Below are 17,161 nucleotides of genomic sequence, written 5' to 3' on the forward strand. Positions count from 1 at the left end.
ACTTTGTCACTTAGTCTGTTCAGCAAAGTCACGTCTGGAAAGGCAAGGGCTGTAAAATCACAAAGCACCTGATTGCTGCTAAGAGATGACCCAGTGGCTTTCTGCTGTGGCACCTGCTGCTGGGCACATGAACCTGTTAACCTTGCAGCACAAAGCCAGCTTAGACAAGGTCAGGGTCGAGCTGGGGCAGCTGCAGAGGGCACGCATGCACACGAGGCAGGAACTGGAGGACTCCAGAGGTGGCATTTATCTCTGATTCCAGAAACCCTGAATGAGAGGAGAAGGCAAGCAGGATGTTGTCCTGTGGGGCTTAGACCTACAGCTAAAAGCCTGACAGTTTGCCCTGCCGGATCCCTTGACTGCACTTTCTGTTGCAGCCTGGCTCTTACCCGGACTGCAGGTTGCAGCAAGGGGGCATTTGAATCTACGGCCCTGTATTGCCGAATGGATGTGTCGCTGTCCTCCACTTCCAGAGCTGAGCTCTCGCTGGGCTATGGGCTCTGTGTTCTGACCTGCAGCTGAGCTCCAGCCCCAGACGTAGCTGCATTTCAAAACGCGATGTGTAAAGCCTAGTTTAGAGTGCTTTGGGACCGTTGATGAAGGGCAGCACTGCACGTCGGCAAGTTCTCCGCTGATTGTATAGCAAACCATCCACTCCTGACACTTGCATTTTGGTGTCCAGGCCCTTTGCAGGGTCGTAGGACTGGAAGGGACCTCTTGAGGTCATCTAGTTCAGTTCCCTGTTCCAGGCAACATCATCCCTAACTAGACCATCCCAGCCACGTGTCTGTCTAACCTGCTCTTGAAAATGTCCAAGGATGGAGATTCCTCAGCTTCCCTAGGCACCTGTTCCAATGCCTGACCACCCGAATAGTCAGAAAGTTCCTCCTCATCTGCAACCTAATTTTTCCCCTGCGACAGCTTGAGGCCGTTGCTCCTAGTCCTGTCCCCTACAGCCAGAGAGAATAGCCACAGGGCAAAAGGCCACATGCATTTTCGTTCTGAGATGACACTGCTGTTGGCATATTTAGAGCCTGATCTATATCCTGCTGAAGTCAGGGGAGAAAGCCCTCATTGATTTCAGTGGGTTTGGGATCAGGCCCTTGGATAGCATTTCAGTTTGGCTGGTTAATGCAAGACGCTCCCAGAGAATAAAGGCTCTTCTGGCCTTGTCAGCAGGACAGAGCTAGGCAAGCATCGAAGGCAGGAGTTCTCCAACTTTTCAGACACCACTTGATAGGCTCAAGGCCCCCCTTCAGAAAAATGCTACTCATTTAGTATCATGGTACTTAGGGTCGGACGGGACCTAAACAGATCATCAGGTCCGACCCCCTGCCATGGGCAGGAATGGGTGCTGGGATCATATCACCCCAGCCAAATATCTGTCCAGCCTCCTCTTGAAGACCCCCAAGGTAGGAGTGAGCGCCACCTCCCTTGGGAGCCCATTCCAGAGCCTAGCAGCCCTAACTGTAAATTAAAAAATTAATTGACTACAGAAAAATAACAGAAAAATTGTTCTGTTGCAAACAACTCAGCAAACCCACGTCAGGACAGAATGATTTTTAACACCCTGGGTTCTTCTTTGAAAACTCTGACTTTCTCTTGTGAGTCATGTTTGCCCACCTAATAGTGCTAGCATTGTGTGGCACCCCTTTGAAAGGGTCTCAAGGCACCCCAGGGTGCCGCAGCATCCTGGTTGAGAATCACTAGTCTCCCCTCTGTGACAAGGGTCTTACGCAGGTGTGAGTCCACCAATTTCTACAGGGTTTTGTGAGCATATGGCCAGCATAACTGCGGAAAGGCTCTGCCCTCGATTCACCATGCTAAGTCCCCGTGTTGTGATCTCACCGTGTCCCCTGCTTGCTCTTTCAGGTGTGCCAGAAGGCTGGTGAGATCTCCCTGCTGAAGCAGCAGCTGAAGGACTCCCAAGCGGACGTGTCCCAGAAGCTGAACGAGATCGTGGGACTGCGGACGCAGCTCAAGGAAGGGAAGAACTTCCTACGGGAGAAGGAAGAGCAGATCCTCACCCTGAAGGACTCCTACAGCTCCAAGAGCGTCAACCTGGAGATCTGCGAGAACGAGCTCCAGAGGAAGATGAACGAGGTGCAGATGCTAAGGGAAAAGCTGAACCACTGTGAACTCGAGGTCTCCGGCCTCAAGCAGACGCTGGCCAGCATGGGCCACCCGGGGCCTTTCCCCCCTGAACTCAGTGAGAAGCTCCAGGACCCGCTGGCCTGCGAGAGCGACGAGGCCAAGATGAAACGCCAGAACGAGGACAGCATCAACACCCTGAAGAAGGAGGTCGAGCGGCTGCAGGCAGAGCTGAAGCTGGAGCGCCAGCAGCGAGGGCAGCAAGTGATGGACTTTGAGGAGGAGCGACGCACCTGGCAGGAGGAGAAGGAAAAGGTGATCAAGTACCAGAAGCAGCTGCAGCTCAACTACGTGGAGATGTACCAGAAAAACCAGATCCTGGAGCACAAGGTGAACGAAATGACCAGCAAGACGACCAGCTCGCCTCACAGCGAGGAGAAAAAACCCTGGACTCCCTCCCGGCTGGAGCGAATAGAGTCCACCGAGATCTGACGAGGCACCCGGACCATCACGACCATGCATGTGCAACCTACTCCAGCCAGCAGTCGTCTGAAGGATGACGTGCTCTGAGAGGTGTGAGCTTGCTTGCGACCAACCCCTCCACCCTGACTCGGTTCTTCAGTGCTCCTTAGGTAACAGACCTGTGGGTGTATGTTGTTATACTCTGACACGCATCTGTTTTTTCTAGTACAGCTTTTTCAGCCCTTTTGGAATATGCCGTGACTGTTACTTATTCACTTGCTGCCATCCTCTTTCCCCCGCCGCTCACGCCCCTTGTTTTTGGGGTGGGGTTTCATTTCTTGGTTACATTTCTTCCTCCTTTTTTTGATAAGTCTTTTCAGTAAAATTAGTTTCAAGCTGACAGGTTTTCTGTTCTTTGGGTTGTTTTTTTTAGCCACATTGGCTAACGGAGCAAAGCTCTGGGGATCGCAAGAAATTTTATATCCTGTCTTGCTGATAGCCAAATCCTGGTCCCAGTGAAGTCAATAGGAGTCATGCCCATTGACTTCAGTGAAACCAGACTGCTGACTGAGATCAGAAAAGCATCTCTAGCATTGCCAGAGCCCATAATGTCACTTGGGGGTTGGCATGAGCCAGCTGAGGTCAAGTGAGCCAGCATGCCCTGGCATCCCAAGTGAGCTGAGAAGCTCTTTGGAAGTTCAGCAGTTTGACATATGCTGCATTTTCGTATCCGGCTCCTCCCCATTCCTTGGTGACAGCCAGGGCTTTGGTGATGGCCAGGTTGTAGCAAAAAAAGCACTCTGATCCTATTCTTCCTGTGCTCTTGACCTAGAAACGTGAGGGAGCACCAGAAATTCAAGCAACTTGCACTTGATTCCCAGAGAAACAAGGACTTCAGCGAAACAGCCCAACTCCTTGGATCTTTATCCAGGCTGAAGCTTTAAGAGTCTGCCCGTTGCAAGGTAGCAGGTGATGTAGGAATGATGCCAAGTGCCCTTCCTCTGGCTGTTGTTCCCAGGGCAGGGATGGCTGGTTGCAGAGGGGTGTCAGGTCAGGACTTACAGGTCCGTAGACTCGGCTATGTTGGGGAGCACATGTCAGCCTCTCAGATATGGCCCAGATATAGTGTAAATATTGCTAATGCTGTGCTATTTCATGCACTCAAGTGTGACACGTAGAAGGAAGATGGCCTAGACCCTCTTCAAAAAAGTGTTTGATTCTGTGCCTAGCTGTGAGCAAGGTGGTGATTCCAGTGCGGACCCTGCTTAAAGTTAAGCACACGCGCAAAACATCTTCCTAAATTGGACCCGGGTCCCCCCTGCTGATTGGTGCCCACAGGCACCAACTCTTCTGTCTATATGCAAGAGCAGCTGTCAGCTTTGCAGTGCAGATAGATGGGGAACATAACAGGCTGGATTCCCACCTACCCGAAGACCTCTTTATGCCACTTTGGCAACAGAGAGGGGCCCTCAAGAAGGACTCAAGCTGTCCACGTGGGGTTCAGGGGGCTCAGGGCAACTGGGAGCAAGGCCTGTTGATTGCAGCTAGGCAAACCAAGGATCATTGCCTCCAGGATGTGGTGCTGGCAGCCCAGAAGCTGCTATGCAATCCAAATGGCATCTGAGAGAGGGCTTGAGGCTACACACTTTCCATATTTCCCCGTGTCCAAGCTCCCACCACCCTGTGACAGCTCACAGTTCCCCATCAAGCACTGAACTCCAGCTGGGACCTAGAACACCTTTATGGTGAGCTCCAGATTCAGAGGCAGGTCACTGGGAAAGGCACAGCTAGTCCAGTGAGTCTCATCCTGTTGTTTTCCAGCAGACTTTGTCCGCTGGGCATTGGACAGCAACGATCAGAGCATCATAACAGCAGCACTGATGGGCAGCAGTGGTCCTGTTGTAGTAGAAAATGGGGGCCTGTGATTTTGTGGGCTTGGGAGCCAGTTTAAATCAGCGCCTGCTCCCCGTGAGTCGATGGCAGTCAGGGAGAAGAGAGCCAGTGCTGACTGGTGTCACTGGAGACCAGTTTCTGGTGACTAGGAGGAAGTGGATATGGTCACCTCCCAGGGGCATGATTGGGCAAGAGTGGGCACTGTAGTGACTTCCATCTGTGAAGCCAGGATAATGTCAGTGAGGGCTTTGCTTCCCATGAAGGGCTCCATCAGGGAACATGGTGACAGCCAAGAGCTCTCCCTAGCATTGCAAGTCTGATTTCCTCCCCCCTCCACACTTGTTTTGCAGTCAGCCTCTTCTGACTGTGATCCCAGTGGGGCTCCCACCACCCATCCCCAGCTGTGCAGTCCCCAGTGCTGTGTAGAGGTGTGAAGAGCTGCGCCCGGAGCACGGAGCAGACCAGGGTGGCCGTGGCGGTGGCTAGATTCATGCCGTGGCAGCCTGACATGCTAGGTCGCACTTTTAGTTCCATGTTGTGGGGTTGTAGATGCAACAGTCTGTGCGCTGCAGGGCACTGTATTGGCTTGGCCAGTCTGGGGGTGGCAGCCCCATGGAAGGGCCAGTTGGGGGGCATTTCTGGGTCTGTGTGAGGCTGGGCTCTGTCTTCAGCCCCTTTACTCGCACCAGGCCAGTATCTCAGCTGAGGTAAATCAAAGTAGCTGCCTTGCCTTGAAGGGAGCTGGGCCAGTGCGTGCCAGCCAAAGAACGAGACACCTGCATATCCACCCAAGGCCCGATACTGCACAAAGCTGAGCCCTTCAGTGCCCATCATAGTCATCCGGGGGTCGAGGCATTCAGCATCTAATGCAGAGGCCTTGACTGAGTTCAGGTCTTGAAGGACGTCCACCCAATAGGTAGGGTGAAGCCCGCATCTGTGAAGCAGGAGATCTGGGTGACTTTGAGTCACTCCGCCTTTGTGTGCCTCGGTTTCCCCCACCTTGTTAGACCTCCCTCCCCCAACCTCACAGGGCCGTTGTGAGGACTCACTCATTCTGGTGCACAAAGGGCTTTGAGATCCTTGGACACCAGGGCCAAGCACCGAGCACTTGCAGCTGTCCCTTCAAAGGAGTTCAGATCAGCTTCCCCTGGGATTCTTCAGGCCGTGCTGCAGAGAGAGAGAAGTCCCAGGGAGTGGCACCCACCCTCTGAGCAGGCTGGGTCCAGGGGCCTGGGAGCTTTTTCCGTCTCCCACTACTCTGGGTGATGCTCCAGCCTTAGTGAAATCAAAGGTATGTTCCCACTGACATGGATGCCACCCCCTTATTCTAAGGGGTTGTCACATGTGGTATGCACCGCAGAGCTCACTTGGATCTGTGTTGACCGCTACGGTAAACGTCTCCCGAGTCTAGGGCACCCCGACCAGGTCTCGGAGCAGGCCAGCCACCAGTCCACCTGTAGAAAGGCCTCTCAGTACACATCTGTCCCATGGATCATTGCATCTCAGATCCTTTCAATGTGCAGACAGGTTTACACACCTGATGGGGGGGCGCGTGCATGAAGATACCACCGAAGTACCTGAAGCAAGACCAGCCCAAAATCCAGCAGTGTTCAGGTTATCACAAGGGCTGTGGCAGGAGCCAGGTAGCCCTGAGGATGTCAAACCTCAACCAACTGTGTGTTTCAGGTGGGGTAGTCACCTGGGTCCCAGTGACTCCACGCTTCTCCCAGGTGTGCTTCAAATGACGCCATGACCCAAATGTGTCTGAACTCTGGCGGGCGTTTCCCTTAAACACCAGCAGATCCATGACTCCAGTCCGTTCATCCCATCCAGAGCTTCCACCAAAGAGCCTTTGGCTCAATCTATAGCTTTAGGGGCCATGGACCTCCTTGAGGATAAGGGGAGCTTGGGAAGACTTTTCATCTGAAATGAGGGGGGCCTGCAGTCTGCTCTGCTGATGCATCGCTGCCATGTGTCCTGCAGCTGCGTCCCCTCCTTGAGCTGCGCTTCACTCCAGCCAGGGTTGCGGAGACCCGTAGAGCACTTGGAGGGTGCGCTGATGGTTCAGGAGATGGCGCTTATCTTTGTGGGTCGCTGTGGAAGCAGGCTAGAGCGGTCCTGTTTGGAAGAGTGTAAGCAGACAGCCCAATCTGCAAGGGGTCCGGGGTATTTTTTTGCAAGGGAGGCAAGAACCCAGCAAAACTCCCTTGTGATAATGACATGAGAACTTGAGGCTGGAAGGAGTCCCCTGGGCCATAGGCCCCTTATTACAGTACACCTTCTTAAAGCCCCCTGCCGTTTCCATGGGCTGCCCTCTTCTCTGTCACTGCCTGTCCCAGACTGTGGAAAAGCATAGTGCTAAATAGGTACCTGCTTGTCCCCAGAGGTGGCTGCAGAAGGAATCGTAAGACAATTGTGCATGAAGTGCTGATTTCTTATCCTTTCTGGGGAGATCAGACCCCATCTCCTACAGGAGTCTTTCTGGCTTTTTCTTATCCTCACCTTGGTGTTCTTGCAACTTTCTTGCTTCATCCAATACGTAGGGTCGAGGTTGACAGCAGACGCCTGCGCTCATGTCGGAAACAGCATCTGTAACAAGGCCTCGCAGTCTGTGTGCATGAAGCAATAAGGGGATCCCATGCCAGGAGAAGGGGATTCTTTGCCTGTCTCTCATCTGGATTTGCTAGGTGACCTTGGCAGGTCCTTTCACCTCTCCGTGCCTCACGGGTAAAGCAGGGATACTCGTCCTTAACGTCCTCTGGATGCCGGTTGGGGATCCTTGGACCACAGCAAAGTGCATGAGGTTCTCCTGGGAGTAACCTTTTTGAAGTCACTAGGTCAGACCCTTACTGGCGTGAGCAAACCTCAGTCATTAGCTCCACTCTTTTACATCAGCTGAGATGTTGGCCCAAGTGAGTTAGGCTTGTACCAAGGTAGGGAGAATCAGTCCCTTACACATTGTGGGGGTGAAGGGTCCCTTGTGATTTTTGCCCCTGTTGCTTAAAGATGACATGTGCTCTTTCTTATCTGCTGGACTCCACAGCAGCAGGGCCCAAAGGCTTTGCAAACTACCCGCAAATAGCACGGCTGGTACCGTGTGCCACATGCCGCCCAGCACAGCTTTGCTTCCCCCAATCCCCTGACCGGCGGTCACACCGATCGCTGCCAACATGAATCTAGTTGCTAGCACGAAACGGTGGGGAAATCCCTGATGGTTTTCTGTGCGTGACCTGCTTATTACCCGAAGGAGGAACCGAATGGCGACTCTATGCTGCTAAGTTCTACAGAGACAAGTGTACTTGGATGTAAATAACAGCCTGGTCCTGTATATACGGTGATTAAACACACCAAGAAAATTCTGTCGATGTCTATGTTGGTGATGGGTTGGGATTTACAGTAAGAGCAGAGGGCGTCTCAAAGAGCTCCGAGAGCCTGGTCCTCGAAGGTGCCCAGTGCCCATTCAGTCCTGGTAGGGATAGGGGCTGCTCAGCATCTTCCAGGATCGGGTCCTCTCTGTCGTGTTGTGACGTGTCTTCGTTCTGCCCATTGATAGTCCCCTGCGGGACCTGAGGGTGCAGCCAGTGTGGAAACACTGCAGCGTTGATCCGCGCCTTCCCCAAAGGCCGCTCAGACAAGGCCGGGACTTTCCTTCTCCCGGGGCCGTGGCACTCAGAAGAGATGCCCAGAAGAGAGGCTGCCTCTTAGGCATCGGGCTGCAGGTCTCTCCCCGAGACACCGCAATGACCCGTGGTCTCGCATTGAAGTGGCACTTCAGAGCTTGTCCGAGGCGGCGGCCTCTTGACCACCATGACCAAAGACATAGCAAGCGTGCGAGACCTCCCTCTTCTGAACCACGTCCTTTATTCTGAAGGCGAACGGGGCTGGGAGGGCAGGTGCTCCAGTGGTAAGAGTCTATTGGAGAGATGAGCATGGACCAAAACCCGGCAGCGCTCTCTCTTTTACTTGGGAAGGGTTCAAAGGCCAAATTCTTCAGCTCTGTCTGAAGCAAAATGTCTTGCTGAGTAAGGATCTGCAGGGTTTGGCCAGTAGGACTGGGCTGGGGGGAATGAGACAGTATAGACCAGTGGTGAGAGCTAGGGAGAGGGTGGCAGGAAGGTCTGGTCCTTTCCTCAGTGCTAGCATTGATGCATCGTGTGAACTTCACCTCTCCATGGCTACAAGTGCAAACACACAACACATTTACGCTGGATTGCTGCCCACACGGAGCAGCTCCCCGCTGGGTGTCGAGGGAGGCTGTTTGCATTGACTGTCCGAGGCTGGACTTGGCTCGAGTTGCAGCCACACAGCCCATAGGCTGCTGTATCTTCCTGGCCCATAGCTACTCCAACTTTACATCTCACATCCCCTCTGCATTTCCCCCTGGGAAGGCAGATCACACCCTTGTAAATGTGTCGTGTGCACACCCCAGCTGTGACACGGGGGATCTTGAAATCTTCAAGGGCACTTGGAGCCTCTCTGAGTACGGGAGCGCTGGTGTAGGACCCAAGCAGAGGACCCTGTCTAACTCTCCTGGCTCAGAGAAGGCAACCGTTTGCAAATGCTGGTTTCTTCATGGGGATCGTTGTAACCAGATCACAAGGACAGCACAGAGTCTAGACATGGGGAATGGCCAGCTCTGCTGCTGGAAAGGCTGGTCTGGGAGTCTTCATTTCGGTTATGCATCACCCCCTTCCCCTGCATCATATCAAGAGAAATGAAAATAAAGCCTGTAGCCTGGCCGAGCACTGGCCGGGGCAGCTTGGAGAGAGACAGCAGTGTTCTTGTGAGCTTTAAAGTTCTCGTCTTCTCAGAAGAGCTACATCAGAGATGCGATGCTGTGGGCTCAGAGATGTGATGCTCTCCCTCGCGCAGAGGTGCAATGCTCTAGGATGGTGCAAGTGGAGTGGTTCTGGGCAAGACCCCGCTAGTGGCAGTGAGAGTGGGTGAAGACCCAACCTGCTGATCCAGCATCCATCGAAGCAGGAGCCCCGATGCACAGGCATGATCTCTCACCCTGTCCTGGCTCTTGTCCCCGGCTCCGACATCTTGCTGCGTGGCCCCTGGAGAAGCTGTTCTCCTTGGACTCCAGCGGCAGAGGCTGTGTGTATGACAGGCCAGGCCCGCCCCAACAGACCATCGCAGGGTCTGTACGTGCTCCCGTCAGACCCAAACGGAGGCCAGCGCAGGTCCAAATTCTGGCCTGGGGTCCAAATGGGGTCAGAGCTGGGGTGCAGGGGGGGTGGGACTGAGCACCACTGACTAACCCCACCATGGTGGCCGCTACCAAGCCCACCCAAGCTCTGTGCAGCCAAGTCTTGAGCTGAGCCCCTTGCCGGGGGTGTTGATTTGCACTCACGTGGATCTTCTAGATGCTGCGAACTGCCTATGATACTGGGGGGCAGCCTATGATAACGGGCCCTGCCTGCCTTTTGATGCACACTGGGGGTGAGAGGTAGGGGAGCTTGCAAATAAATGCACTCGGCTTAGCTGCTCCTTTCCGTCTGGGGCTGTCCCCAAAGAGCAGCAGCGAGTCTGACCCCGTCCCTGGCTGGTAGGAACCCCCTTAACTCCATGGGCTCCCATGGAAAGCAGCACTCCAGGCCAGCTAAGGACATGCTAACCCTGTTGTCCAAGTTCACCAGCAATAAAAACCCTGCAGCTTGAGCTGTGGTGGGATGGGCCCAGGTGTTGGGTTAGTGGTAAGACTGCGCATGGGCCCTCCAGCAGCACCGGGGCCTCTGCCGAACCTGAATCCCGTCTGTGCATCCTTCGTTCCCTCCCAGCCTCACCGTCCCTCTGCTCTTACTGTGAATTCAAACCAGAAGTGTTCTGAACTTGAAACTGTTTCCCCTCCCCACAACCTTTCTTGTCCCGCGTTGACTGTTAACAGTTCTCTGAACTACGTCTATGGAGACTTTGCAAAAAAACAAACAAAAACCCTAAAAAAAAAATACAAATAAATAAAAATTAAAATCCACCAAAAAAAAAAAAAGGTACTTTGGAAAGAATCCATATTTAAAGTTGGGTGTATCTCCTGTCCACTGGTCCTGTTCAAACACTGTTGTATCGACTTTGCCTCTGGTCTGTGTATTTAAAGAAATTTTTAAAAATTAAAAAAACAAACAAACCCCATCCTGGAAGTTTTGTACAGCAAAGATGTATCCATATAGAAACCGTTGTTAAACCGATAGCACATTTCACAAGCTACTCCTAATCTGTTGTCTGTCTCCATCGGGTTATAAAGATGTTAAGAGCTACTGCCTTGGGATTTTCTACCGTGTGTGTATATATCTGTATAGAGGTATGTATATATATATATAAAGAAGCTCTATATGTATACGTATCTCTCTCTATCTATATCTAGAGCTGACTGTGAAGGATTTTTATTCAGGAAAAAATAAAATGGAGAAAGGCCCCTTTTAAAACCAGAACTTTGGCTTTGCACTTGTTTTTTGGTTGGGGGAAGGGGCTTCGTGGGCAGGGCATTGCCCCAAGCAGCTGTCCACCAAAGACTGGGCAGCACCCAGTAACGGCTCATTAAAAGCAGCAGCCTGAGCACAAGGCTGGGTGCCAGGGACTTCTTAACTCCTTGCGTGACCCTGGCAACTTAATGGTGTTGCCTCAGTTTCCCATCTGTGAAATGGGGATGATAGCATTTCCTGCCCTCCATGAGGGTGGGATGGAGGGGGCTGTGTTCATAAACAGCCTGGATATAGAATCACAGGCAATGACGGTGGGAAGGGACCTCACAAGGTCACATCTAGTACAACCTCCTGGTCAAAGCAGGACCAGTCCCAGCTACATCATCTCAGCCACGGCTTTGTCTAGCTGGGTCTTCACGACCTCCAAGCATGGAGAGTCCACCACCTTTCTGGGGACCCTGTTCCAGGGCTTTATGACTGTTTATGAGACTGTTGCTGCAATGTGAATAGTACAAAGCAGCGTGCATCAGCAACGTCGATTCTACAAACCCAGTCCCTGACGTCAGTGGGGAAGTTCCCCATGGGCCCAGCCACTTATTTGTGTATTAACATTTTCCTGTTGTGTTCACAGCTCATGGGTGGAGGCTTGGGGTGAAAAAGGAGGGGGCTAGCAGGCTTTGTGGCCAGACAGAAGGGGCAAAATAGCGAGATAGCTTGATCCTAGAAGGGAGTCAGGAGGCCAGCGCAGCCCTGGAGCCAATACAAAGAACATCTCCCAGGCTGTCTGCTGGAGAGGTGAATCAGGCACCCGCTGTGGTTATCAGTGTGCCACAGGTTTTGAATCGGCTCTGCCAGACCCAAAAGTCAGACCAAGACCTGCTGCAAGTCTTCCATCTCCCATTCTTACCAGCTTTGTGTTAGGGCCCCTAGATTTGCAGAGAGAAACCAATTGCAAACGACCAAGCTGCTGACCCTCTGTTTCCATTGTTCGAGTCCTGCACAACTCCCAGAGCAAACACACACAGCAAGAAGAGGGTTTGGAGGGGAGTGGGCTTTATTTTTAACTCAGTTTTAACAACCCAACATGAACCATACTAAGCAAAGCAGGTGGGGACATGTTGAATTGGTTTCAACCTGAGCGTGTCACTAATAAGAATTTCCTAAGTTACTGAAGGCAAAATGAAAGGATGATGGGCTTAAATGGAGAACTAAATTGCAAAATGGAAATGCACAGGAGATAAGGACAGGTCTAACTACCTGCTGAACATGCTTTAACTGCTGCCTAGTTCATCCTTTTCTGTTCTGGTTCCTGGTATAACTACATAATGTCTGGGCTTTTCTTACGCTGACGGGGGAAGGCCAAGGCTGAAACTTAAGCATAGCACCTAGGGTTAGAGACTAGGGTGGCCATCATAGAGGACATTCTGGTTTTCTGCTACTCTGTCCTCTATTGATACGAAACCTGACGCCATTAGGTCCTATTTTTCTCTTCAAGAAAAGAGATGCCTTCATGTAAAGGCATCCAGTTTCGTATCAATAGAGGACAACCGGACTGTCCTCTGTGATGGCCACCCTAGCTGAGACCCATCATAAAGAGTCCTGCTGAGAAGGTGACTGATGTAGACAAGCAGCCAGAGGAGCTAGCTTAGATACAGAAAAAGTTCTGCTGTCTCTCTTGTAGGCACAGTAGGAGAACCGAAATACAAAAGAATAGGTGGGAAGGATTTAACCCTTGTGGGGCTGGAAGGCAGTTCTGGGAGTGGGGAGGGATGGAGATAGGAAGGGGAAGCTCTGCCTATCCAATTCATGGCCAAAGCACCCCCCGCCCCATGGCAGCTATCCCTGGCTGGCAATCTCCACTCCCTGGGAAAGGGAAAGGAGCAGAAGCCTGTGCCCCTGCCTGCCCTAGACTTCCATGCTATAGCAGGCCAGACAAGGTAGGTCCCAGGGGCAAGGGAGCTGAGCATGTATTTCCTGATCTGGGTGTAGGGGGGGTAGGTCAGGGCTGCTGCGGATGGAGGGCTAATGCCCAAGAGGAGCGGGCTGATCCAGACTGTGAGCAAGGAGCACCCTCCTAGCCTGCCAGCCTGTCCCTGGGGCGGTGAAGGGAGCACTGTGATACCCACACCTTTCCAGCTGGTTCTGCCAGACCCAGAGGTCACCACAGCTCAAGACGAGGAGCCTGCCTGCACGTCTTCCCTCGCTACGATCTTTGGTAAGTGTGCACAGCCCTGCACAGCCCACGACGGGGGCGGTGTGGAGGGTAAGGCCCTGCCCTCGGTGACTACAGCAATAACTTAAGGCTCCTCTTCAGGTCCCCTCAGCTGCTAAGAGTTGAGTAACTTTCCCCTGGAGCTCGTGGGCTGCTGGTGCTGAGCTCTGTACCACTCGGCAGCACACACAGCCGCAGTGTAATACGCTTTAGAGATAATCCCCGACAGCTAGAACTGCCCCAGGGAGTGGGAGCTGGCCCCTGGCTGGTGAGCAAGTAAGCAGCACTAAAGTGCCTAAATCAAACGGGCTGGAACACCCCACCTGGGGCTTGTAACTCCCAAACACTGGGAGTTGCACGCTCCAGAGCAGATCCTGATCTCTCCAGCCTACAGCATTCGAATGCACACCCCCAGCCCCATCGTCTCCATGTTGCAGTAGCCTCACACACGTGCTATGCCCTGGGCCAGTAGCTCCAAGGACGGAGGTTGGGGGGCTAAAAAGAGACGCCTTCAGCAGTGGGGGCAGCAGTAGATCTCTTATCCTTTGGATGGGCTGGCCTCTCGAGGGCAGCATCACTCATTATCTTTCTGTCACACATGCACACAGTTTACCACAGCACATGTGCGCACACACACACGCATATACCTCCAAGTAGGTCTGCTCAAGTGCAGCAGAGAAGAGATACCCACCGCTGCTAGGACAGCAAAGCAGTGGAAGAGACACCCAGGGAAGCTGTGGACTCGCCATCACCGGAGGTGTTCAGGAATAGGCTGGACAGCCACTGGGCAAGGGTGATATAGGCAAAACTATGGGGATTTCCTAGACTTCTGGGCTTTGCTGGTTGCCGCTTGGGGCTGGGAAGAAATTCTTCCCCTCTCTCATCCCCCAACTACTACATGTGCCAGGGTTTTTATTAAGCCTTTCTCAGACACTGAGTGGTGGCTGCAACCAAGGCTGGGGATTGTGACTGAGCTGTGCCAATGCTCCTGCTTAGATTTAGGTTCCTGGCTAGAGGGTTGCCTCTCTGCTCAGGGTCAGATCGAGAGCAATATTTGGGGTTTTACCCCATGGTCAGATTGGTACAGACTGAAGGGCAGGGTTGCCTTTCTCTGTAGCAGGGGGCCTGGCCCTCTTCCTGGGATGTCTTGAGTATTTATTAACAATATTTTCAGAAGCAGGATGTTGGCCACTGTGGTCCCCCTGCTTTACTTGTGGCAGATCTTGTTTTATTCTTGCACTGCATCGGGGTTGACTGTAGTTTTGCTCAAAGGTTAGGCAATAGATCTGTACAGGATGGTTTGGACAGGGCTGATCCTGCCTCAGGCAGGGGGTTGGACTAGATGTGACCTCTGGAGGTCCCTTCCAGCCCCACTGCTTTGTGATTCTACATTTGCACTTGCACACATATACACACACATAGACACATGCACATACATACACAAACACAGATGCCTGAACAACAACCGTGCGCTCAATATCACCCAATTACCAAGTGACCCGTTCCTGCACCTCATCCATCTCCCAGCCCGCTCCTCATTGCGGTTCTTTCTGTGGTCGACGTCAGAGCGGCGCAGATTGAGACGTACGACTTCAATTCCACCCCTCTGCCCTGAGCTGCCAGGGAGGCGACTGCCAATTTCCTTGCAATCTGGGAAGCGTCGAGCCTGAAGCTGCAATCTGTATTTCAGGCCCCAACCACCACAGGAAGGCGTGAACACGACTCCCATCCATCACGCTCCGTAATTAGGCTTTTCCTCTTGACACTGCTGCTGGCCAAGGCAGCAGCTGCCGGGAGCTGACTGGGGCCTGTGCAAAGCTCCTGGAAAAGGCACAACATCTGTCCAGGGCTGTTGATTTCCCCATTGGCAGCATTAGGTGCATGTTAAGCCTGGCGGTGTGGTTTCCAAAGCTCCCCCACAGCTGCCAGGAATCCCCCGTAGCCAGTGACCTAGCCCAGCCACGCTGCCTGAAGCTACGGGACATGGGGAGGGCTTGCTATGCAATGCAAGCGACACGCAAATGATTTCTAGGGAGCACCACATAGCACCGTGGAAGAGCTCAGTACAGGATCAACCAGGCTCCCTGGCAGCCTACAGTCAAAAGTCCCATCCTGCCAGGGGCTGAGCACCCTCCACATCCATCGATAACAGGCCTTCCTGAGGCAATACCAACCCAAAGCGTTCCAAAATCAGGAGTCAGGCCCCCAGATACCATGAGATTAAATCCTGCCTTAGGCTTGTCCTTTGCTTTGAGGACTATGGGCTGCAGGAAAACAGGGCTGCTGCTGGGGTGCTGGAAGCGCTGTCTGTCCAGGTGACCAACAAAGTCAGTCCTTTCTTCTTCTCCCACATCTGTCTCTCTAAACGGGTATGGGTGTTCGTTCTCCTACGATAAATTTTCCTTGGAGTGATATGACCCTGGTTGTTTCCAAGATATTTGTCTCCAAGTGCAGCCATTTTTACTCTGGGAGAAAAAAAAACCTGAACCGCTGTGCACACGTGGTTTCTCCTGGGAGAGGAGCATCTCTCCCAGGAGAAACCAAACATCTGGACATGGCTTCTGTCTCTGCCTGTTGTCTCTCGTCTTAAGCTGCACAACCTCACTGTAACATCCCCTCCAAGAGCTGGTGGGGGGAAATTTGTTCGCTCACCGTGCCAGACTCGTTGCTGACAGGTCTGGCAGCCCAGGCAGACCCCTTGCTCCTTGCTAGCAATTTAAAGCTTGCTTGCGTGCAGCCATGTGGGAGCACTCACACCCCCAGAGGGAGGGGGCTGGTTTGCCGTGGTGTTTTGGCCTCACTTCCCCATGAGTAAAGATGGGGATGACGATGCTGAGGAGGAGCAGGGGGAGCCACGATTGTGAACGAGGGGTGGGAACAGCTGGGCATTGCCTCAGGGAAGTGCAAATCCCCCTGGAAACACCCCATGGCAGCAGCGGGCAAACAGGGAAGGACTCCGCGCTCTTCGTGGCATTACTCCTGCCAAAAGCAAATTGCTCCCTGTTGGCTGTTGAGGGCAGGGGGCTTTTCCCAGCACTCTCCAAAGCCCAGAGACCCCCTGAAGGAGGGGTGAGGAGTGTGAGTGGAAACCCACCCACAAAGCTGATGCCGGGCAAGCGCGAGGAAGGATAAGGAAGAGTCAGTCCAGCCTGGTTATAGCCTCTTGCAATGCGCCACCACAGCCTGCCCAGCCTGGCACGCCAGCACCCTCCGGAGAGGCAGGGTGGCTCCTGCCCTGGTCAGACGTGCAGATGAATGAGCGCCAGGATCTGTGATGTCACAAGGTCAGCTACGACATCGCCACGATTCAAGCGAAGGCAGCGCCGTGCGCGGCAGTCTTGGGGCAGGCGCAGCAAAGGTAAGGCGGGCGCTGGGCAGGGATGTCACGATGCAGAGCAGCCCCGGGGACGCCGATGTCACGCCCCAGGCACCGGGTGATGCGTAGGGGTCGGCTCCGTTGGCAATTCTGCAGATTTCGCAGACACCGCAAAACCGGGGATTGCCGGCAAAATTCACCTTCAAAACAAAGTAATAAAACATAAAATGCTGACTCCCCAGGGGCCCGGCCTCGCAGCCAGGGGAGGCGCCGCCTGGCGCGGCGGCATGAAGGGCAGCAGACAAGATGGCGGCTGCCGCCAGCTCCCCCACCAGGGCCTCTCTGCCAATCAGCTGAGGGGCGGGGCCAGCAGGACACATCTGGGAAACGCCCCACAAAAATTTGTGTCCTGGCGATGTAACTAGGTCCCTGCTGTGGAAAAGTGCTGTGAACGATACTCCCATGCCTCCCGTGGCGTGTGATGTCATGATGCACAGCAGCCCCGGGGACGATGACGTCACGCTGTTGTGTGAGGTCACACTCTGGTTCTGAGCACCCCTGGGGATGATGATGTCATACTGTTGTGCGGCTCTGAGCAGCCCTGGGAGTGATGATGTCATGCTGCTGTCGTGTGAGGCCAAACCTTGGCACAGAGCAGCCCTGGCTATGCTGATGTCATGCTGTTGTGTGAGGTCACACTGTGGTTCTGAGCAGCCCTGGGGTGATGACGTCACGCTCTCGCGTGGCAGGGGGAGGTGACCCCTC

At 53.4% G+C, this 17,161-nt stretch overlaps 1 protein-coding gene across 7 annotated transcripts in view; it reads left to right on the top strand.

Annotated features, from left to right (window-relative positions):
* Positions 1–10,877, top strand: part of LZTS3 (leucine zipper tumor suppressor family member 3) — a 113,987-nt gene extending 103,110 nt beyond the window's left edge. For all 7 annotated transcript variants that reach the window (XM_019495627.2, XM_019495628.2, XM_059721430.1 and 4 more), the window contains one exon: positions 1,873–10,877. In XM_019495627.2, coding sequence (XP_019351172.1) covers positions 1,873–2,583 — 711 coding nt within the window. In that variant the 3' untranslated portion in view covers positions 2,584–10,877. The remainder of the gene's footprint in view (positions 1–1,872) is intronic.
* The last annotated feature ends 6,284 nt before the right edge of the window (positions 10,878–17,161 follow it).

This window comes from Alligator mississippiensis, chromosome 2 (genome assembly GCF_030867095.1).
Source record: "Alligator mississippiensis isolate rAllMis1 chromosome 2, rAllMis1, whole genome shotgun sequence".
Lineage (NCBI taxonomy): Eukaryota > Metazoa > Chordata > Crocodylia > Alligatoridae > Alligator > Alligator mississippiensis.